This window comes from Engystomops pustulosus, chromosome 11, assembly GCF_040894005.1.
Source record: "Engystomops pustulosus chromosome 11, aEngPut4.maternal, whole genome shotgun sequence".
NCBI classification, from domain to species: domain Eukaryota; kingdom Metazoa; phylum Chordata; class Amphibia; order Anura; family Leptodactylidae; genus Engystomops; species Engystomops pustulosus.
Window position 1 is genome coordinate 17,344,032 of NC_092421.1, and position 24,171 is coordinate 17,368,202.

At 38.3% G+C, this 24,171-nt stretch overlaps 1 protein-coding gene and 1 long non-coding RNA gene across 3 annotated transcripts in view; one reads left to right on the plus strand and one right to left on the minus strand.

Moving 5' to 3' along the window:
* Nucleotides 1–24,171, plus strand: part of PCDH15 (protocadherin related 15) — a 934,666-nt gene that overhangs the window by 871,352 nt on the left and 39,143 nt on the right. The window contains exons 30-32 of the mRNA XM_072131129.1: nucleotides 7,410–7,586; nucleotides 14,307–14,525; nucleotides 20,524–20,634. Coding sequence (XP_071987230.1) covers nucleotides 7,410–7,586; nucleotides 14,307–14,525; nucleotides 20,524–20,634 — 507 coding nt within the window. The remainder of the gene's footprint in view (nucleotides 1–7,409; nucleotides 7,587–14,306; nucleotides 14,526–20,523; nucleotides 20,635–24,171) is intronic.
* LOC140106608 (uncharacterized) overlaps nucleotides 1–24,171 on the minus strand; it is a 136,462-nt gene that overhangs the window by 18,323 nt on the left and 93,968 nt on the right. For both annotated transcript variants that reach the window (XR_011850819.1, XR_011850820.1), the window contains exon 3: nucleotides 3,464–3,584. This is a non-coding gene — a long non-coding RNA (uncharacterized lncRNA). The remainder of the gene's footprint in view (nucleotides 1–3,463; nucleotides 3,585–24,171) is intronic.

Consider the following 24,171-nt stretch of genomic DNA (forward strand, 5'->3'; position numbering starts at 1 on the left):
GTCCGTAAGGTACGGCTGAGCATGCACTAATGAGCGTCAGTTGGCTTCATGTTTTATGCTAGCCTGAATTCTGGTATCTCCCACCACCTCTGCCTGTATCTAGTAATATTTGCTCTAGTGCATCAACAGTTAATCCACCGTGATTAATCCAAGTCTCTCTACCACTCTTCTTGCTGTCAGCCTGATGTCAGAGAACTGATCCAATCACCTTCCTGACCAGGGCTATGGCTTCTCATATAAGATTTTTTGGGTCACTGCTCTTTCTGTCACCTATTTTCTGGCATCGTTGACCTTTTTGCCTGTATCCCGAACTGTCAATTTACAGAGTGATTTTGTCCTGCTTTGTCCTCCTGGTTCTGACCCATATTTGACAACTATCCCTCTCTGTATTGTATTGCGCTTTGGTGCATGACATGGATGGGACGTCAACCAGTTGACTTCTACCACTTGGGGTAGGTACGGCAATTAGGCAGTGATAGTTGGGAAGGGGATTTGGTCTTTGGGTCCAGTGCCTTTGTCCGTTCCAGGACAGAATAACAGTAGTGTAGACAGAGACACTAATATCATTAGGACTTTTATGTGTATAGTGGCCAAATGTGGTAAAGATTGGCAATGGGTCTTTTAAGAAAGTTAGTGACCTAAATTAAAGCGACTTATAGGAGCTCTGTGAACACCATATTTATTTACAACATATTTGAAAAGACCAAAGCTGTTTTTGCTTCTCTAAATACACATTTAGAGCATGATGGGCACATCGATAGAACATCTGATTCTAAAACACATAATTAATTGATCAAAGAAAAAAAAAAGTAAATCAAAGTTAATCCGGGAAGAAGATCTCAAAGCTATTCAAGTCATATTACTGAAGTTCATTGACATGCTAGAATTTCAGCTTATTACATAATTAATTACTTTGTTTAGTTATACAATAAGCCCTACAAAGTTAATTAAAAAAAAATTGACTGGTAATGAAAATCATGATACTCTAGAGTTGTTTTACTGGTATAAATTAATAATGGCAAAAACCAGTGTTGCATGTGATCTACATTTCATAATGTACACACATATTCCATGCTGTATGAAGAAGCAGCTCACATTTCCACTTCATTAAAATCCAGTGGTACCACTGGAGATTGATTGCAGCATTTGGCAATCTGCAGCAGTTATATAGAGAATGAATGGAGTAGCAGTGCACATGCTTATCTTGCTGCTCCATTTAGATGGGTAACAGGACCCCTGACTAATGATCAGGTTGATCGGTCATTGTTTATCTAGTAAAAAGAAGATTTAAACTTTGCAGATTATAATGAATTAAAAATACTACTACATTAGTTATTGTAAAGGTTTAATACAAGATCATTAGGGATTCCACAGAAGTGTCCACGCAGAGTTCTGTCTGCAGTGTAATAACTTGCATGCACGTGTAGAGTATAGACTTGCACCGTGTTAGCCATAGAGAGAAGAAAGAAGGTAATACCTTTTTCAGGCGATACCAAAAAGAGACAGTCAAGCCAATAAAACTTGTGGGAGGGGCTTCTGGAAGCATCGGGGGGAAAAGTCTTCAGATTACCTCAGCAAATTGACAGCTAGAAGCCAAAAGGTCTACAATGCTGGAATTGCATGAAATGGAGCATTGTTTGAGGAAAACAAAGTTCGAAGGAGAAAATTATTTAGAAAATATCATTTAAAAAAAAAAATTAATCATTTGAAAAATAAAAAAATGAGTTTTTATGGAAAATACTAAAATGGTCTGGGTGACCCCAAACTTTTAAGTGTACTCAGCCTCAAAAAAGTATTGCCCGATTTCTTCAGTCGTCTTCTTACACATCTTTAGATTCTTCTCATTCCCGAAAGTACAGCATTTAGCCTAATAATTCTCATGTTTTACCTCGATACACTATTCCTATTTCTGAAGAAAAACATCAATTTTAACAAGTCTAATAATAAAAAAATAATTTCTCAATATGATTTCACCCATCCCTATCGACTTGCATTTCTATCAAGCCTTTTGTGAAGGAACTGTAACTCGGTAATGAACAGGAGCTGCACCACTTTTGGGATTTCCTAAAAGAATTAACATTCCCTAAAATAGTTAGATTGATCTAATCTACTGTTAATTTCAGATAAAGGTTATCTAAAATCCACAGCATAATAAGAATCTTTATTTATATAAAGCCATCAAATTCCACAGCACTTTACAAACCATAGGAGACATATACAAATATAATATTGCTTTAACGAGTACAAACAGTTATACAATAATTTTAAAATGTAATATAACCAGGCATCAATATATTTCAAAGAAACCTTATCTACAGAACTGTGTACATTGACCCAGGATACTGTGTGTTTGTTCCCGAACTATTGATATATTTGGTATAGATTCTTTTTTTATTAACTTTAGTCATCAATTCCCTATTAACCCAAGAAATAACTGCCTTCCTCTTCAAGTCAGAGTCTCTCCATCAAACCTGAGCTACCACTAATAAACCTTATTGTTTATCTGTACCTGACAATACCTAAATAAACACATTTATGAAGCAATTTAAACAGTTTTGCCTTGATTTCTACCCATCCTCATTAAACAAATGTTGTATTCCCCACAATTTCCATTGCAATTTAATTGGTGAAGGTCCCATTGGCAATCATAAGAATTGGGGTCATGTTCTCTCCAATTGTGGCATGTTTGCATGATCATTGGTGACCCAGTGGTCTGACCCCTACCAATCATACTGTGATCTCCTATCCTGTGAAGAACTATAAACCCCTTTTTTTGGGATACATTTTCTAGCAAACCTATGCTCTGAAAAGACATGCTGTATAAAGTAGGTTAGCAGACTTTTACTGCGGTCAGGTGAAATAACAACAGAAAGGGGTAATCAGCCAAATGCCACCACTTTGTGCAAGATAACTTTTACATCTTTGTTAATCTGCTGGATTGATCTGTCCTATGTGTGGTCAGATTGGAGATGCAATATTGCATAATAACTTATCGGCCACATTACACCCAATCATTATATTTTGTGTGTGTGTGTGGCCAACCAGGGGCGTATCTACAGTGGTAGCAGCCACAGCAGCTGCTATGGGGCCCAAAGTGTCGGGGGGCCCCCATCATCATCCAACCTGACGCACTAAAGAGTGGAGAATATGCACCATTATATACATGTTATGCTACACATTGCAAAGCACAATATGTATATAACATATATGTGGTGTATATGTGCTGTGCCTGTGATGTACATATGTTGTCTGTGTGTATACGGTGTATGGTGTGTGTATATGTGTATATATGCTGTACGTTTGTATATGGCACTGCATGTGTGCGTATATGCTTTATATGTGTGCGCATGAGTGTATAAATGTGTGATTACTATGAGTATATTTAAAGTGGGAAGAAGGGCCCCATTCAGAATCCTGCTATGGGGCCCTGCTTCTCATAGTTACACCCCTGTGGCCAACTTACCGCATCCAAACATCCTTACTCTTGTGGAGTTCTGGATACTTCAAACCGCATTCAGCAGTGCCGGTGGCACATATTGATAGCCACTGCCTGTACTTCCTCTCTAGGCAATCTGATCATGTCCCTGCCAGAGATTTTAAAGAATGAAGAAACTCCTTTTAGATTTCTTTACATCAGTTATATTTTCTCACATGAAGTGTAAAGCAGACACTAAGCATCTATCAACATCCCATCCATCACTCCATAGAGGAGACTGATGGTACCGGGCATGGCTAATCATCTAGCTTCTCAAAGTCTATCATGTTTACCAGAGCAGCTCCGGAGGTACAGCTGGCAGCTGATGGAATTTTTTTTTTTTTTTATCTCAATGGAAGACTGAGCTCTAAACGCTGAAATTCGAAGAGGCTTTAGAATAACAGGGGGTTAACCGCTTAAAGTATTACAAAATCTAATTCTCCTAGGAGAGGGAGAATAAACTTTATTCAATAACTTATACAGCCGTCTTCTCTGCTTTGCCATTCTAATTGCATTATCTTTTTTTTTTTTTCCTCCACTGTGCGTCCTCAACCTTTCAGTTCATGTCAGGGAAGAGACGTGACTTCGCTTTGCCAGAGTATGAATTCAACAAAGCTATAATTAAATATTGCAGTCTCCCCTCATCCTGTATCGGAGGGCGAGATCTCTACATTCAATCATTTAACTCCATTGTTTCTACAACCTTGGAAATGAAACGCGTTGTCAATGACACGCATGGCAGTAGTTGTTAAGGTTGGCAATGCGGTTAGTTATGAACATGGTTTTACATCTCCTATGGTTTGATATTAGCTTCTGTTCCTACTAGAAGTCACATTTATAGCTGGCGCCGTAACAGAGGTCATTTCAGCAAACACGGTTTCCTCAAATCCATAGTGAAGGATTTGCCAGAGCAAACGTCAAACAAAGCCCTATCAAATTGAAGTACCATATATACTCGAGTATAAGCCTAGTTTTTCAGCACAAAAAAATGTGCTGAAAACCCAAACTCAGCTTATACTTGAGTAAAAAAAAAAAGATAGGTTCCACCAGGTTTTTGTGGTGAAATTATGGGCCTCGGCTTATACTTGGGTCGGCTTATACTTGAGTATATACGGTAATAGCTCAAAATAGTTAATCACTGTAAATAACTGGGTTTTATCATTTGGATTCTGATTTTTAACTCTGTTCAGAGAACTTCTACTTCTTAATAATGATAGTGTCCTGTTCACTTATCATAAACTGCCTTTAATAGTCTTTGTCTCCATTTTATTTAACCCTTTAATGACAGCCCATATCCCCATTATTATGGAAGTGAAAGGGCATTAATTATGTCACTGTGGAATAGGTACATTACCTCGTTTTGAGGACAACCGAACACAGAGCAGTCACCATATTTTATGCCATTTAGCTACAAGTGCCTCAGGATAAATAATGTTCTTTCTAGGATTCCCTTTTTTATGTGAACTCTTGCACCGTCATGTATAAAAACTCACATCTTACGTCATGTTAAAATAAACAGAAGAGAGTTATATTTTGCCTTAGATGAGTTATGTTTATAAGCTACAGGATGTGCAGACGCCCCTATCTTCAGTTTTATAGTACCTAGAAACCCCATGTTGGTGTCCTATTAAGGATAACAATGTCATCTTTTAGATTGCATCATATTGATGCAAGCGGTTAAAGACATGGTTGGAAGTGCATCTGTAACTGTCTGCATCTCCGGTTCTTTAGCTCACAGAACCACAATTTGTGATCTGAAAGATAAAACTAACTGGTCGAGGACACAGGACAAGAATGCTCGTCCTAATTAGTGGTGACTTGCCTTATTATGATGAGCACTCTTGTCCGGATGATCAGGCTGGCCTTCTGAGAGGCAAGCAGCAGGAGACTGGCTGTTGCACACAGCCTAAACACTGCTATGACTGAAGGTCTCTCCTTGCAGGGAAGCTTAACCCCTTTAATTACCACAAAAAACAAGTAGCGGGACAGATTTTAATTCTGTTTCCCCAAAGAAAAGGGTTAATAAAAGTGTATAATTATGAAAATATAACCCCAAAATGAAGCCACTGGAAAATACAACTCTTACCGCAAGAAAACAAGCCCTCATATGCCTATGTAGGACCAAAAAAATGTATTCTAGAACAGTCTAATCAGGTTTCTATGTACTAAGGAAACTAGAAGATGGAATGACATTTCATGCTCTACCTGAGGGGGCTGATAGTTTAATGGGGTAAAATCTGGTGTCCATTTAAGGTTAGGATCTAAAGATACAGGAGGTGCATGCAGGCATTATATATTACAAAGTTTCCATATTCACTTTGACCATTGGTGTGTTCAATATTTTTTAAAAGACAAATGGCTATGTTAAAAAAAACCCAGAAAATATGGTAGACAGGAGCTCTTCACATGAAGCATTGTAGGATAATCTGGATATTCCAAGTATAAATTAAACTACTCAGCGTTTGTGCAGATCGATATAATTCAAAATTTGCATGAATAAATGTTAGGTCAAGTCCTAGGGATCTCCTCCATCGGGGCCAGCGGAAGTGATGCTAGATTATGGTTATATATTCCATAGAAATTTTACATTTGTGCAGATCAAAGTTCCAAGCTTCAAGTTACACTTTATAAGGTATTTTTTAATGCATTTTTATGAATAAGATATCTCAAAGGGCTTGTCCACTTTAAGTACATTTTAGCAAATAATTTACATGGTTTGTGTCATAAAAAGTTATACAATTTTCCAGTATACTTTTTATCAACTCTTAATGGTTTTCTACTTGTTGTAATGCAACAGGAAGCTTCATTGTTTACTTCCTGTTGGTAAACAGTGGTCCACAGTCAAATGATATAATAAGCTGTGCACCGGTGTCACAACACACAATGTAATCAAAGCTGTGTGACGCTAACAACCCAAACCAGTGTTCTATAGGAAGTAATTGATGAAGCTTCCTGTTGCATGCCAGTAAGCAGAGATCTAGTAAACCATGAAGAATTGATACATAATGTGCCAAATTTTTCTGACTATAAGGCCCACAAAAAATCCTTTAATTTTCTCAGAAATCAAAAGTGCGCCTTATAGTCCAGTGCGCCTTATAAATGAACCGTACTTACAGACAACAGCTGCCTTGAACTATGCCACCTGCTGGTCATTCATCCTTAAAATCAGGTGCAACTTATAATCCGGGGCACCTTGTATATGAACCTAGACATTTTAGCAGGCATTTATTGATGGTGCGCCTTATAATCCGAAAAATATGGTATATTGAAAAATTGTAACACTTCATTAAATAAACAATATGAATATTTTGCTCAAATGTGCTTAAATGTGCTTGGACAACCCCTTTAAACCATAACCTGAAACTTTGAACAACATAGAAAACGGGAAAGTATGTATGTATTTCTATGGGATATGCAACATTTAAAAAAAAAAAAAAAAAGAAGTAAATGGTATCCCTCAACTGAACAGGAAGCAGAACTCACTGAATCTCCATCATCTATTCTGATAATAGTAATTCTTTATTTCCTATTGGGTTTTTCTTGGGTTTACCACTTGTATTGGAAGTAAATGGCTACTGGTCATTAAGTTATGCATTTGCTTTTCTGCTTAAAAATCAATAGGTATGCGATTGTTTGTGTGTTGCCATTGTGCTAAACAGATATATTAATTTATGTTTTTATCATTTTTAACTCAGGACATTTGATAGAGCGCATTATTTCATTTTTTGTTCACGGTTAGGTCATGTTGGTTACGTTGGATTGGTCATTGGCATGTTTTCCTTACAGTGTGGTGAATATATTAAGATTGGATGGAGCTTTTACCAAAGACATTTGAGGTTTCAGAGATGCTTTAAATCCAAATGTTATTCTATTGAAAAGCAGACTGATTTGCATACCGATGTCAAAAGATTTCTTTGCATTTATTTTCTTTCAGGACTCTGGAACGTTATGTCCAGGACCAGATTCCAGGCGCAGCCGTTGTAGTTGAATCGATTGGAGCGAGAAGATATGGAGACGGATTTTCAGAAGAGGATTACACCCAATGTGACTTAATGGTTTATGCTGTTGACCCACAAACAAACCGAGCTATATCTCGTAATGAACTTTTTAAGTACGTAAAAATTCTTACACACATTTTAAAATTTCAAATTCTTAAAATTTAAATGAAAGGATTTCTTCTTTCAAATTACAAAGACAAGACTAAAAAGTATAGAGGACTTCAATAAGTAAAGCATATGGATGTAACCGCAAATTTAAGCCACAATTTCTAGCTAGACTTAAAGTTCTTGTCACTGTGGCTCAGACAGAAAGTATCTTTATACAACATCTTATTGATGAAGGATTGAGACAAGACATTGCCTCTTACTGAAAGCTACAGCAACTTGTCATGTGATAAGACAAGGTGAGAGTTCACCTGAGGCTCCTGCGGTGATAGGAACAGCGAGTCATTTGTTATGGAACATTCTAGGTTATTTCAAAGAAAACTGCAACAAAAAAGAGGGACATTTGCCATATCATCCATTATTTCTCCGACTATTATCATGTCACCAAATCGGTCGGAGAAAGAATGACACAATACTGTTGTATTGGTCTACTAATATCATAACCTTAGCTCTTTAGTTTAATGACTGGTACGATCTCTCACTGCAGTTAAAATGAAGCACAACACGTTTGCCAAAATTTTGCTGTTTCAATAGCTGATATTCCCTGCTGTGAGACCAAACTCTGCCATGTGCACTTAACTACATGTAAACGACCATGTGCTAAATCTGGGTTGCAAACAGGCCGCATGTCACCCTCCCGGCCATGCAACGTGATTACAAAATGATGGAGGGTTGCCATAGTAGCCGGAGGTTAGAACAAGACTTCCGCAGCCTATTTGGCGCAATCCAAGACTGGGTTTATTAAGCAAACTGACAGTTACAATAGACTGTCATATAGAATGCGGCAATGCATTGTATGAGGGATCATGGTATTAAAAGTGTATGCCCCCTAGTGGAACAATAAAAAAAAAAAAGGGGGAAATAAATTTTTAAATAAAAAAAACAACCCTTCCCCTATATATAATTATATATTTATCATTATATATTATATTATTATATATTATAATATTAATAATTTAAAAAAACTAAATTAAAAAAATCTCATTTTAATTATTTCTCCCTGCCAAAAAAATGTAATGAAGAGTGATCAAAAAGTCTGATGTACCCTAAAACACTACCAATGTAACCATAACTTATTATTATTATAATTCTTTATTTATATAGCACACACAGATCACGCAGCGCTGCACAGAGCTTGTCAAATTGGTTCCCGTCCCCACGGGGCTCACAATCTAATCAACCTAGCAGTATGTTTAAGAGTGTGGGAGGAAACCAGAGGACCCAGAGGAAACCCATGCAAACACGGAGATAGCATACAAACTCTTTGCAGATGTTGACCTGGGTGGGATTTGAACCCAGGACCCCAGCGCTGCAAGGCAGAAGTGCTACCCACTCAGCCACCGTGCCGCCCTATTATCCCACAATACATAAGCCCTACTGCTGCTGTTTTGATCAATAGAAATAAATATTATATAGCTCTCAGAATATGGCAACACTAAGGCATAGGTTTTCCTCCATAAAGTTTTTTTTTTTTTAAGTGAGAAAACCTGCACATCTTCCGTAATTGTACCAACCCACAGAATAATTTAACATGTTTTTTTAACAATGTACGGGGAAATTGTAAGCATTATGCTATTTAAAAGAAAAACCTCACCCATTACAAAATACAACTCTTATTACAAAAAAGACCCTTGTAAGCCCATTTCAGATAAAGAATAAAAAACATTTTGTCTTTTGAAATTTGATCATGGAAAATTGAAAAAAAACATTTTAGGCAGTGTCTCTAAGTGGTTAAGGTACAGCTGCTTGTAGGGTACATAACAAAAGGTATGAGATTATCTTTACCCCTGAGGGTGCAGTCACACGTTGCAGTTAAAACTGCATCGCAATCAACTTTGAGGTGGTTTTAGGTGCCGTTTTGTAAATTTAACAAGTAAAATGACTAGAGATGAGCGAGCACTAAAATGCTCGGGTGCTCGTTACTCGAGCCGAACATTTCCAGATGCTCGAGTGCTCGTTTCGAGTAACGAGCCCCATTGAAGTCAATGGGAGACCCGAGCATTTTTCAAAGGGACCATGGTTCAGGAATAAAATGTGTTATTTAATTGAAAAAGAATGTCTTCTGATAATTTGCAAACATCTGCGATCTATTCTTCACTGTTCCGCGCGTATATTATCTCCCGACAAGTTAGCAGATGTAAAGAACAGTGAAGAATAGAATAAAAACAGTGAACACAGTGAACACAGTGAACACAGGATCATTTAAGATAAAAACACAGTGCAGAACACAGTGCAGAATAGATTACAGATGTTCGGCACATCTGCTTACTTGTCGGGAGATACGCGCGGAACGGCGCGAACAAAATAGCATGTGAAGAACAATATATATGTGTGTGAAGAACACATTGCAGATGTTTAAATACATCTGCAATGTGTTCTTCACACATATATATTGTTCTTCACATGCTATTTTGTTCGCGCCGTTCCGCGCGTATCTCCCGACAAGTAAGCAGATGTGCCGAACATCTGTAATCTATTCTGCACTGTGTTCTGCACTGTGTTTTTATCTTAAATGATCCTGTGTTCACTGTTTTTATTCTATTCTTCATTGTTCTTCACTGTGTTTTTTTTAATTAAATGCTCGATCTCGAGCAGGGGAAATACTCGTCCGAGCAACGAGCCGTCTCGAGTACCCTAATGCTCGACCGAGCATCAAGCTCGGACGAGCATGTTCGCTCATCTCTAAAAATGACATTTGTTGAACAGGTTCCCCCTTCAAAATCAAATTCACCCATTCAGTTCATGTCTTTCACCCATTAAATTAACAAAACTGCTCCTAAAACCACCCAAATACTGATTGTGATGCAGTTGTAACTGCAATGTGTGAACGTAACCTAAGGAAGTTTCTATTTAGTGGTGAAACATGCGGGGATTCTCACTACCCCAGTCACTACTCGTAACCCTGGTATCAAGTTTTTACAGGTACAGGCGGTCCCCTACTTAAAACACTCGACTTACATACGACCCCTAGTTACAAACGGACCACTGGATATTGGTAATTTATTGTCCTTTAGTCCTACAATGATCAGCTATAACAGTTATCACAGGTGTCTGTAATGAAGCTTTAGTGTTAATTCTGGTTCTTATGACAACATAACATTTTTAAAATCCAATTGTCACAGAGACCAAAAAAATTCTGGCTGGTATTACAATGATAAAATATACAGTTCTGACTTACATACAAATTCAACTTAAGAACAAACCTACAGACCCTATCTTGTATGTAACCCGGGGACTGCCTGTATTTCAGCTGATTATTTATTCCATTAGTTTGGTTTCTGGATTTCTTTGTAAACCATTTTTCTCCCCCCAGATTTCACCCACTTTGCATACCTCTATTATTAGGAATTCAGCTCAACTAGTTTCCAATTTGCTTTCTCTACACTATCTATAATTGACCATTTTATATTATTGTTATACCTTCTGGTCTGGCTCGAGTGGTTTGGTAGTGAAGCCCCCAAAGGTTGAACCCGGGTTTCTGCTCTATGCATTTTGAATGTTTTTATATACCATTATTAACACAACATTGCCGTAACCTGCAAACAATAAACAGTATAATAAATATATTATTATTATTGAGTGCTCTACAACTACAGACACAACTACATATCTTATTCTTGAAAAGAGAAAAAAGCGATGCCCTTGTAGTATATTTAATGCTGTGGAAGGGCTTGACTGTTATTGTAGCTCACAGCTGTTCTTTCGATCTTGTGCAGTTCTTTTATGCGCTATGTACTTCTATACATCTTCAACTTGGAATAGAAATGCTTTCCTGAGCCTACTATGACTATCACAAAAATAGATTTCTCACTATAGCCCCTAAATTCTGTGATTGAGACATTATGTGCTTTATAAAATCATCTCCAAAATCATGAAAATGAGGTGAAACAAGTTTTGCCTGAGGTGGATGGGGAATGTCAATTCTGACATCCTTGTTACCTCGAAACACTGTTTTGGTGTCATACTAAGGATATTAAATAAATGCTAAAGAGAATCTGTAATGCAAATAAGCCACCAAAAAAATTAATAATTAAAAACTATGATTAAAAAGCATTGCCATTTCCCCTAATGGTTGCTTTTCATGGCTGCAATGTTAAAAATCTGTTTGTAAACTTGTATGCAATTTGCTTTATGCAAGTCCAATGACACCCTGCATATTCAGTGGTTCCTGAATCGTAGATCATGTGACCAGGGTGATGTCATCTTAGGTACGGTTACATTTGCATAGTGTATCCCATATATGCATCTAATTACATGAAATCAAAGTAGCCTCCATGGAGGATGGGGAGGAGAAGAAGTCCATGGAGACATGCTGTGATCATGCCATGATACTGCCATGTGATTACATACATACATGGAGTAGACTTTGCAAACGTAATTGATTGAAGGACTTTAGTTTACATCATCCTGGTCACATGACATGCTGAGAAGCAGCATAGGTCATGGGGAGATGTAAATGGGAGGGACCAGATGAGTAGGACATGGTGCCCGGTAATATAAGATAAAGTTGATTTATGGGGATTTAAGGGAAAAAAAAATTATCTAAAAGAAAGCTGTCAGTTCATTATTGTGGTTACCTCTCAATAAAGGCTGGATCTTTATCGGCAGCTCACATTTCCAACTATTACTTTAACTGCCTGTATCTCCGGTTCTGTATCTCACAGAACTATACACCTGATGCAATGTGAAATATGAAATACGGGTTATTAATATGACCCTGAAAGTATGGTGGTATATACTAAACCCACTACAGAACTGAAGAAGATGAGTGACAAGTGACAAGTCAGGCAATACATGACTTTCTCATCTTGATTCTTTATAGATAAACAAGCTAAGATTTCACATAAGAGGGAATTCTAAAAAGTCATATTCATTAACTATATGAGATTTCTAGTGGTGACAGATCTTTTAAAATCTGGTGACAGAGATGCTTTAAAGGGAACCTGTCATCAGAAATTGACCTTATAAACCACTAACAGTATGTTGACAAGAAGCATAACACCTTCCAGATTATGTTAAGTGAGATGTAAATTGGATTAGTGAAGTCAAGGCGGCGGGCAAGTCGTGTCTTCTCTGCCTCAGAATACCCTATTCACTGTAATTAATGGTCCTGCATCTAGGGACATCTTTGCCAGTTGAACACATGGAGGCACATTTACTTACCCGGTCCCTGTGCGATTCCCGCTATGCGTTGTCCGCCGGAATGCCCATCTGCCGCGATTCATGAAGATCGTGCACCCGATATCCTGCATGTGTCGCGTCCCCGGTCAGGTCCACCGGAGTTCACCTATTTCCTACCGGTGCATGTAAGCGCATGGCTTGCGACACAAATTGAATTGTTAAATCCTGTGCATAGTCCGAATCCATGAGATCGTCCGACGGCCCAACAACCCCCCCCCCCCCCGATTTGTGTGATCCCTGAAAAGTCGGGCAATCCGAGGTAAATGCGGCCGCGGGACCCTTAGTAATTAAGCCCCATGATGTCAGTCACATAATAGGAAGTGTTCAGAGGCAGTGGGAGCTTAACTTTAGTGTTAAATTCTCTGCCTCCCTGACTTTATACATCCAACTTACATCTCATTTCAAAGTTGATTTCCTGAATGACGGCACCAACCTGGGCCATGAGTAAAACATGATCCAGAATCTGTTCAGCTGCTTCGCAACATACTGGTAATAGTTTATTAGGTCAATTTCTGATAACAGGTTCGCTTTAACCCCTTACGACGTGTGCTATCGGTAACACCCACAATTGGTGCAGTTTCCAAAACGGTAGCAACGAGAACGTCAGCTTATCCCACAAAAAACGACAACTCGTGTATACACCAAAGTATCAAAAAGTTATTGCCAACAGAAGATGGCAAAAAAAGATAAATATTTTTTTCTACAGGATTTCATTTTTTTTTAATGTATAAAAACCTATATAAATTTAGTATCCATGTGATTGCACCAACTTAAAAAATAAAAACGGGGCGCACAGTGAAAGCTGTAAGAACCAAGCCCACAAGAAAAGGTTGCAAATGCATTCTTTCAACAAATTGATTGCATTTGGAATGTATTTCCCACTACACAGCATTAAATTCTGTCACTAAGTGGTGCAAATTATATGACGAAGCTATTAACAATTAGGTAAAAAGTCAAGACAAGTTTACATTAACCTACTAACTACAAAACTGCCTGACTTGTCATCAGGGATGGGCTGCGAACAACCAGGTTATGCTCCAGAAAAATAACTCTGGTTTATAATTCACTGACAAACATGTGAGAAACCGATTCAAAACTGTGTAAAGTTTTTGTAAAGTTTGTTTGAATACTCTTACTCCAATATTACATAGAAAAACACACTGCAATCATTTCGCTACAATGTTCTCCCTCCAAGGTCCTTATGTAATATGTAGATCATAAGTAATTTAGGACCCACAGTTTAGTTGAATTACATTTATGTAGAGTGTAGTAGATTTGTCTGTGCTGTAGTGACATCTAGTGTCCAGTACAATATTACTAATACAATATTACTAATTCCAGTACTTCTTTGTGTGGTGTTAAATATTAAGTGATAAGGTACAATAGATTTTCTCATCTGATGAAGTTGTTTAATTTAGAACCCACTTATTAACAAGTCTGAAAATACAAAATGCAACTTTTACGTATTAATTCCTTTTTTGCTACAGATTTTTGGATGGCAAGGTTCTTGACATAAATAAAGAGTTTCAAAACTACATCGGCCTTGGTGGACGCATCTTGGAGATTCGGACTCCGGATGTGGTAGCCAACGTTAAGAAGCAGGCTCAAGCTGTAGGCTACACAGAGGGTGCTCTGCTTGCACTGGCCATTATTATCATCCTCTGCTGTATACCGGCCATATTAATTGTGATGGTCAGCTACAAACAGTAAGTAGATGTTGTTCTTACAATCTGTGCGGATATTTTAAAAAGGTTGTTTAACTGGACCTCAATGGGATATATACATCAGGACGTAGCCCAAAATTTATACTCCATAGAAAGAGACCAGTTGGGTGGTATGTTCTAGGGCAGTGGCGGCGAACCTATGGTACGGGTGCCAGCGTTGGCACTCAGAGCCCTTTGTGTGGGCACCCAGGCCTTCACCCCAGCACAGAATTTGCTAGACATGACTTAAGGTTTCCTACAGCGGTCCAAAACTATTTTAAAGCGACACCTCCTTGGCTGCCAGGACTACACAAGAAGCGAGAAGGTATGGAAAAAGATTGATTATGGTCGTAGCTCCTGCTCTGGGTACCCTGATTCTTCCTCTTCAGGGGACCCTGAAAGGAAGCTACAATCCAAATTTTGTTTCTATTGTATTGGTGTCCTCTGAATGCTAATAGGATTAAGACTTATGATACAGTTGGGATCATTAGGCTACTGCTTAAATTGTCATCTTGGCACTTTGCAACATAAAAGTAGGTTTTGGTTGTAGTTTGGACACTCTGTCTAAAAGGTTCGCCATCACTGTTCTAGGGGTTGTAATTGGACCTGTAGACCTCTGTAGCAATAGAATTGTGTGCGTTGTTTTTTCTTCATAATCTTCCAGTTCATCATATAAAAGGGTAACACTGTTTTAGCTGTTCAATAAATAATTGGTGACACTAAAGTGTCATCTCACTTACGCACTAAGTGAGTTGATGGATCTTCAGGATGTGCCCTTGGGGAGAATGTTAATATCACACTAAATAAGAACAAGTTACAGCATTTACAAAATGTTCTAATGTGACCTTTCAAGATCCCTCATCATTCTACATCACATACTCCATGCTACAGTACATTAAAGTGATAATGAGCCAGCAATATATTATAGTACACTTCCCAAACACAGAAATGATAACTATGGTAAATAACCAAATTACTGGGGAAGCAGTAAATTACACAGCGAGGGGGAACACAAACGTCAACTGCATCCTTCACAATGTGCTGGCAATGTTTTTGTTTTGTTTTTTTTTAAAAACATCTGCTTTTCTATACTACAATTATCTTCCTTTTACATGAGACCTAGAAGAACAATGGGGAACAATGTCTCTGGAGACGAATAATATAGAAATTGTATGGGAATAAAACATTTTGTTAGTATTTTCTGTTGATCCAGGGAATTAATCTGACCGCCATATTAGGGGTCGGGAAGGAAAATTTCCCTGCTTTGGGCCAATTAGCATCAGCCTTGCAGGGTTTTTGCCTTCTTCCCGATCAAAGCAATATAATGTATAGGATGGACTGATGTCTTATTCTAACCTCTTTTACTATGATACTATGGATGTTCAATGGAAAGGATGATCAGTCAAATATTATGACTTGAACAAGGCATAAAAAGACACACAACCAGGAATTAATACTCCCCCCCCCCTTACCCCACTTTTTGAAAAATATACTATAGCCTTGTGCAGAAATCTATGCCAGACAGGACCTAACACTACTACATGAGCCAGACCATTATAGCCTTGTATCCAAAATGTCCTTCGCCAAGTTCCACTGTTAGAATTTGACATGTAACATTATCAGAGCTGGAACTCGGTCCTGGAGAGCTTGCCTAATCTCTTTCGCAATGAATTCTCAATGAATTACACTCGTAACGCATTTGATTAAATGGATGCTTTAATTGCATTTTCACGCCATATATTTCTACTGAATCGGCCCGCCATTAGCTGCAGCGCACAATGCTTTCCGTAATCAGCTGCATGTTACCCAGGCACAATAACTCTTATTATGAAAAGAAGTGACTCTACAAATCGAGTGGCCCAAGTCAAAGCAAGAAGCCGATTATGAAAACGTATTAGGAGTCTATGGTAGGACACATCACATTGTATTCAGCCAAGAGTGTAATTGGGCCCCCATAATTTGCTTCAAGTAGGCTGAACCATAAAAAGCTGCTGTAATTATGACAAAAAAAATAAATTGCTTTATCCTTAATAACCGATTTTTTCAGTATAATTCAGTCAACAAAGGATGTAGGAGCTGTACTTGACATACAGTAGGCCTGTTTATCCTAAGACATCTTTTCTTCAATGTAATTTATTGCTACACTGGATTCTACACGGCTGATAATGATTTCACAAAGGGTATTACATTAATTGGACCCATTAAAAGATTTTGGCTATTAGAATGTCATTACCCAAGTCATTTGATAAGAAAGTCCTGTGAATGTTATTAATGAAGTAACAAACTTTCCTCATTTTTAACACATTTTTTTCTCCCTTTTCTAACAACAACTTGCGGACAGGTTTAAAGAGTAAGTACATTTTCTTTTTACCAGTGTAAAATCCTGGAATGTCCTAGAATTGTAAAGTTATATTTTCAATCTGCTGCATTGTTGAATGGTTATAAATGGTTATAAAAGTATATATTCAAAATATGTAATAAGCAAAAATATTTTATTATACATCACAAACATGGTCAAGCCACCTGCACATGGCCCGTATTATGTGTCGATTTTCTGCAGGGCAATACAGGACCAGTATATCGGATGGGATTTATATAAAATCCATATGTTGCATAAAAAATCCCAAAATTTATTTGGGTGAGTTCTGGGATGCGGAATTGCATTGTAAAGATTGAGCACCGCTCCCCTATCACAACTCAAAACAAACTCAAAACAAAACAGGAAACAGACATTTACCACTACATCAAAACAATTATTTCAGATTCAAAGTGTATCTTAAAATGTGTTAAACCCAAAAAAAAACTTTAAGACCATTTGACAAAAGTGAATCGCATTTCCATGTGGGTTGGGTCTACTTTTTTGTTGCAGCCGTGTGGCTGGCCCAAATTTCAACCGTTGCACTGCACAAGGTTAAAAGCCATGGCACAATCCACAGCAACAAGTGACATTATGCAGTTTCAAAACCTATTCTCCGCGGCAGAATGTTCTCACACACCATTTGGATAGGTGTCAATCTGTATAATTACCTATTGTAGGCATATTACAATACTTATTCTAAATGACAATTGTGAAGATTTTTTTAAGCTTGCTACCCCTAAAAAAAAAAAAAAAAGTATAGTAAAGACTATGAGCCACTTTTTTCACTCCAATATACTATAAAATCCTGTGCCTCCAGATCTATAGCCTTACACTTGAGTACCCATACCTATATACGATGACACCCCCTCTATACTTTACGAAACCCCTCTGCCCCTACTACTAAAGAATATTGAAAACATGCTGTCAGTCTGCAGCAGGATTCTGAAACAGGATGAGATTTTAAAAAGGTTACAAAAAAAAAAATCCTACTTTTTTTTGCCATTTGGCTCCCTGTCCTTTCTAAGATAACATGGACATATAGAAAGAGTTTCCCCCCCTGGGGTTGAGGGTTTACTTTAAGACAAAACAACAACTTTTGGACCTTGGATAACATTTTGCCAATTGTGGAAGGATACAGTAATGCTATCAATTGTTATGCAATGTTACAATTAATATCACTATCAGTACCTTGCTGTACAATTTAAAAGATTAGTATTGATATTCTGTTTCTAGTTGCCCTGTGTTGTACACCATCATTTACCACACAATCTTAAATATCAAAAATCTTTATTAACACACTAAAGGTATACAATGAATCTACTTATTAGATCTAAAACACAGTTCCCACATTACCCACAGAACCACCCACAACTATACATACAAACACACACATATAATCCTTACACCCAAGTATCCCAGGGGATCGTGGGTGACAGATGAAAAGGGGAGGCAACAGGATGGAAAGGGATAGGGAAGAAAGAACAACAGGATTAACAAGGGAACATATTAAGAGGGAGAAAGGAAGATAGCCCTAGGAAGGTTGAACAACTTTCCTATTATAAAAAGAGTCTGACATACTGGGGCACATTTATTAAGGGTTCCGACTATTTACGATTAGCGCAGCATTTAACAGGGGTTTTTGGCGCATGCGATCGGATTTTGGCGCAATCTGATTTTGGCGCAATGGCACCGACTTTCATGCGACACAATTCGGGGCGTGGCCGGCGGACAACCCGACTGATTTGGACTAAGTGTGGGTTTTAAAATTCAAATTGTGTTGCAAGACAAGCACTTACATACACCGGGAAGAAGATGGTGAACTCCGGCGGACCTGAGCGGGGAAGCGACACATGCAGGAAATTGGGCGCACAATCTTAGTTAATCGTGCCGGACTTCATTCTCGTTGGACAACGCACCTCAGGGATCACAACAGGACCGGTTAAGTAAATGTGCCCCACTGTTGTCGAAGAAGGTAGAGGTGGGAAGGGGTTTTAGTATAGGAGGCTGCTGGACACTTTCCTTGGAAAAAGAAAGATAGGGGAGGAGAACACAACTGCAATATATATATATATATATATATATATATATATATATATACACAAAAATATTTACAGAAATATCTATGTATATGAAGACACTTCCCTTTACACCAAACATGCCCATTTTCATAAAAACTTGATTACCAGTGTGAACTGCTCTTAAGTATTCATCCGAGTGGCACCATTTCACTGGACTAAAGTTAAATATATTATGGGTTGATCAGTACTTTTAATATCCATGCTTTTCAGCACTACATCTGACAAGCATTGGGAGTACCTGTATAACATTTAATAATTCCATTGTTACATAGACTTCTGCTCTTAAGTAGAAATACACCTGCGTCTTATTCAAGTAACGGCACACTTGTAAGCCTCACATCTGTTCCATGGAAATGAATTGGATCTTCAATTCTCTGAGTTCCCATTGAATACAATAATCCCAGTTTCACAGGGAACATACAACAAGCTACAGATGAGATTCTGTATTAAGTAGGTTTTTGTCAATGAGTTTTGCATGATGAAATCTGTACTATGTGAAAAGATGGTACAGTAAGAACTAGAACTTAGACCAGAAACAAATAAATTGCTTCCATAATTGTAGATGCCTCCTTCTTAAAAAGAGGCTGCTAATTATTATTTGTACTGTACCTTACATAGGCCCCTAAGGCAAAAACTATCCCATGAGAGAGATCGGTAAGACAGTAACAAAAAACTCTTTGCCGATGCCATGAAAACCTTTGTACTCAATGTAGTCTGAATTTTTAAAGGACATCTACCACATGGATGAATGATTGTAAACCAAGCATACTGTCATACTGTTGTGTGCCCCCTATGACAGGAAATGAGCCTGAGGGGCTCCGGGCGCTCCATAGGCCTTAATGGAGTTTGTAGCCCCTCCAGGCTCACTGACATACTTCTTAAAGCCTTTTTCTCTTAAAATCATGAGTATAGGAAGCTTAAAACTCTTGATTTTAAGAAAAAAAGGCTTTAAGAAGTATGTCAGTGAGCCTGGAGGGGCTACAAACTCCATTAAGGCCTATGGAGTGCCCGGAGCCCCTCAGGCTCATTTGCATGATTGTTAAAGCCTTTTTCAGTAAAAACCAGGACATAGAAATAAAAAAAAAGAGCAGATCCTGCCAGAGGGGGCACACACCAGTATGTCAGTGTGCTTGATGTACAATCCTTCATCCTGGTGGTAGATGTCCTTTAACCTTGCGCATTGGCAAACATATATTTCCATTCACAGAATCTAAGCGTCTGACTAAAGGGAGTCATGTCATGGTACTGCCAGGTCAATGTTTGGTATTGCTTATTCTAGCTGATTTTCTTTAAGTAAATTATTAGACCAAATTCTCTTCCACGGTAACAAGATTGTTAATTGAAACATGCTTACAACTGTGATACACTCAGCCAAGTACTGTGCCTCAGAGCACTCGGTCTGTTCTCAAAAGTTTGCATGTTCATTACTCAATCATAAATGTCTAAAAGTCTGCTGTTCTCAATTTCCATAAGACAAATCAAATCCAATCCCTCACTGTATAGGTAAATTAAATGTTTAAGACCCTCAGTATGTCCTCTAATTCTATTTTTTCCTTTAATAAAGGAGGCAAGCTGAGTGTGCAAAGACCGCGAGGATCCAGATGGCAATGCCAGCAGGAAAACCATCAACTCCTGCTGCCAATAATCTGTATGAAGAGTTGGGTGACAGCACTATGTAAGTACTGCCTATAAATGGTTTCCCTTAGAATTACATGAATCACTATAATAGTGGGAGCTGTTGCGGATCTGTTATCATAAAAGCAGTTTGAAATTTGCCTTGGTGCTGCGATCTGCGACACTCTACAGAGCTTTGTTCGGAGACGTCGATTAAATATGTATGTAACCAAGCGTTTAATACTGTAGCATACACTAGTTCTCCTCGACAATAACACATTTGAAAAAAAAAAATCTCCTTAAAATTGTCTAAACATAATTTCTCAGTTGCTGAACTCTATGGGAGATGAATGATGGATCGCTTTAGGTTTTCTCTGTGAAAAGGTTTCAGAAGCTTGAATTCGCGGCTCCAGGCGATACAGTTTAATGCATACAAATAGTACTTTTGAATGCTGATGTAGTGCTTTAATCTATGGATATGTGGATGCGTTGTGTAATAATGGATTTGTTTTCTTAGACTATGGAACAAGACTTTTTCCTAGGCATTTTAAAACCGTCAAACAAAAGACAGGGACCAGTAATCGATTGACTTGACAGTTTTCCTAAGTAACTGTTGGATATTCCCTTATATAAAGGCATAGAAATCTTACTGAAAATCAGGTGTATAGTTGGGGTAATGGATGGGGTAATATGCCTCTTGTTATATTAGGAATTAGAATTATAAACCACTAGGGACACTACTAGCCAAATGCATTTGTAACAGGTCTTCAGGTTTTAAAGAATATACCCAAAATGCGGCCGGTATGTGGTCACTTTGCTTACATTGCTTCGATGACGGCATACTTATTATCACTGCTACAGAATTTGGTTTACTGGTAGGAGGTTACACGATTAATCCACTGTGTCAGTATGAGATCTCAGAGGGTATGGGGTTTTTAAGCTAGCTTTTCAAATAAAACAACTTCCAGACATTTTTGTAACAAGTTAAAACAAAACTTGCATACAAACGTTTTGTGGGTCATTTATCTTTAGAATGGAAATGTGTGCGCCTTTGTTTTGGGAGGAGGAGGTTGTTTGATTCGTCTTAGAGTGATAAATCTGATACATGAGTCTGTTGGGTTTTTTTTTTTTTTTTAGGGGAACCTGTCATCAGTAGATAACATTTTAGCTTGATGACAGGTTCCAACAGCCCTTGAAATAAAGACTGCAAACATAATATAATAACCCAGCTTCACCGTTCCTGTAAGATATAAAAGTATACCAAAGTTTACTTAATGCGGCATCAGCTTCAATGGAGCCCATTGAATCATCTTCCCTCCCCCTCATTCACCCCTTTCCTCCACCTCTCTTCCTAGCGCCTGTGTTAAGCTCACGTAGGCATGGGGGAGGGAAGGGAGATGACTCGAGGAGACAGGTACTCGGTCCGTTGAAACTTTATGCCCTCCTGACTCACTGGAGGTCTCTGGCAGGAACCCAAGTATACATACCTTGATATATAACATCACAAAAAAGGAAAAACTAAGATAAATGTCGGTGTGTGCCAATACAACGACCTCTGTGCATGAGCCAGCTGATAATCCAAAAATTGCAAAAGTATACCGTATTTTCCGGGCCATTAGGCGCACCGGAATATAAGGCGCATTAGTCCGATGCGCCTTATATATGTAATAATTCCATATATAAGGCGCATCGGACTATAAGGCGCAGGGTCCGGGGCGTGGCGGAGGTCCGGGGGCGGAGCGGAGACCCGACGGGACGAGACGCAACGCGACACCGAGACGAGACGCGGAACGCGGGGAAGGTGAGCAGGGAAGGTGAGGGGGAGGTAAAGAATAGAATACTTACATAGATCCCCGCTACCGGAGACAGCAGATCTCCAGCGGGAACTGCAGACCACGCGGCAGAAGTTGTTCGTGCCGCGTGGTCTGCAGTTCCCGCTGGAGATCTGCTGTCTCCGGTAGCGGGGACCTATGTAAGTAGGGTCCGCTGCCTCATCTATTTTATTGAAAAAACTATTAAAAGCAAATAGGTACTTTACTATATCAAGTTTCTGACACATTTCAGGCTACGACTAAGGACTCATGCTGGTCCGCAACACAACAGAAACAAGATATAGTGACATCCCTATTTGCTTTTAATATTTTTTTTTTTATATATATTTTGCCTGGATGCTGGATCCTTTTTGTATTTTTGGATATATAAAAAAAAAAAAACGGCATACAACACACTCCAGTCACAAAAACTAAAAACGTAAAAAAAAAAATTGTAAAAAAAAAGTAAAAACAAAAGAACCAAAACAAAAAAAAAAAAACACTGTGGTCTAGGAGGCTAAAAGGAGTTGTGCTGTGGGACATTTTTACATATAGTATGGCATTGTCCTCATTTATAGCTACTGCATTTTATAATTTGACATACTTTTATTTCTTAACTTTTAAAAAAAAGTAATTTACACTGTTATTAGATATAAGAATTTCTAGCTAACTCTTTCCTTTTGTTATGAACTGTAACCACAGTGGCATATCCAGAAAGTAATGATCAAGGCGATGTGGACAGCAGTAGACTGTTGTGTCTGGCCACACACTCCGAACCCACATATAATTGGAAGCTTTTAAAGATTTTGTTTTAGCAATGGTCATCATTACTTTTCTCTAAGTGACACAGAGAGACCACTCATTACTTATACATTATATATGCCCCACAGTGTTCACTACAATGAAACAACTCACGGGAAATTGATTTGAATAAATGTACATGCCCAAATTTAGAACGCTGTCCTCCTACAAAAGTACTCACACTGTGGTGTTGGGCATCGGGGGAATGAAATAGAACTTCTATGCATTGAATATAAAACAAGCCTACAGGCTCCTTTCAAATCAAGCGTAATATTACAGACAAGAAGAAAAGTACTTGTTTTTCCCCTCTCTTTTGGGCTATGTGAACTTTTGTAGCAGATCTAATGATGTCTAATGAGTGACAGCAAGTTCTTTTTCATCCAGTATCTGAAATGTAACATTTGAAGCTGCACCCTGCAACGGAGAGGAAATTTAAAATAGATCTATTTTAATCTACGATTGTAAACTGCCTCACAGTCTCCGTAGAAATCATGACCACTCATACGGGAGCTCAGGATTACAGCTGGGTCTAGAATGGTGAAATCGTTGTGGGAACAGAGGGGACACGAGGCTAATTGGCCATCATTTTATTTTAGAGGTTAAGCTCAAGTTTGGTACAGTCTCTGAAATAAAAGCACAATCAGACATGACCTACTTGTAGAAGTCAGGTGAATTACCTCCTGAAGGAAAGGAAATCCACATGAACGCAATGCAGAAATAGATGAATTAGGAAGGGAGGACAGGAGCATCACCTTTCTATTTGAAGTGCTCATTGTATAATTACCAAGTCATTATTAGTTTAATAAAGTTCTGAAAATCCATCTTAATACCCTAATTATCCATTACAAAAGTAAGGTCAATGCTTGGTAGAACAATACTACTATACTAGTTTTACTGGTACCGCTAGTGACTTCATCTCAACACTCACAATATAGTTTTAGGGTAGTCCTTTGCAACGCATTGGGCCCTCCTATTTATGTTTGGTC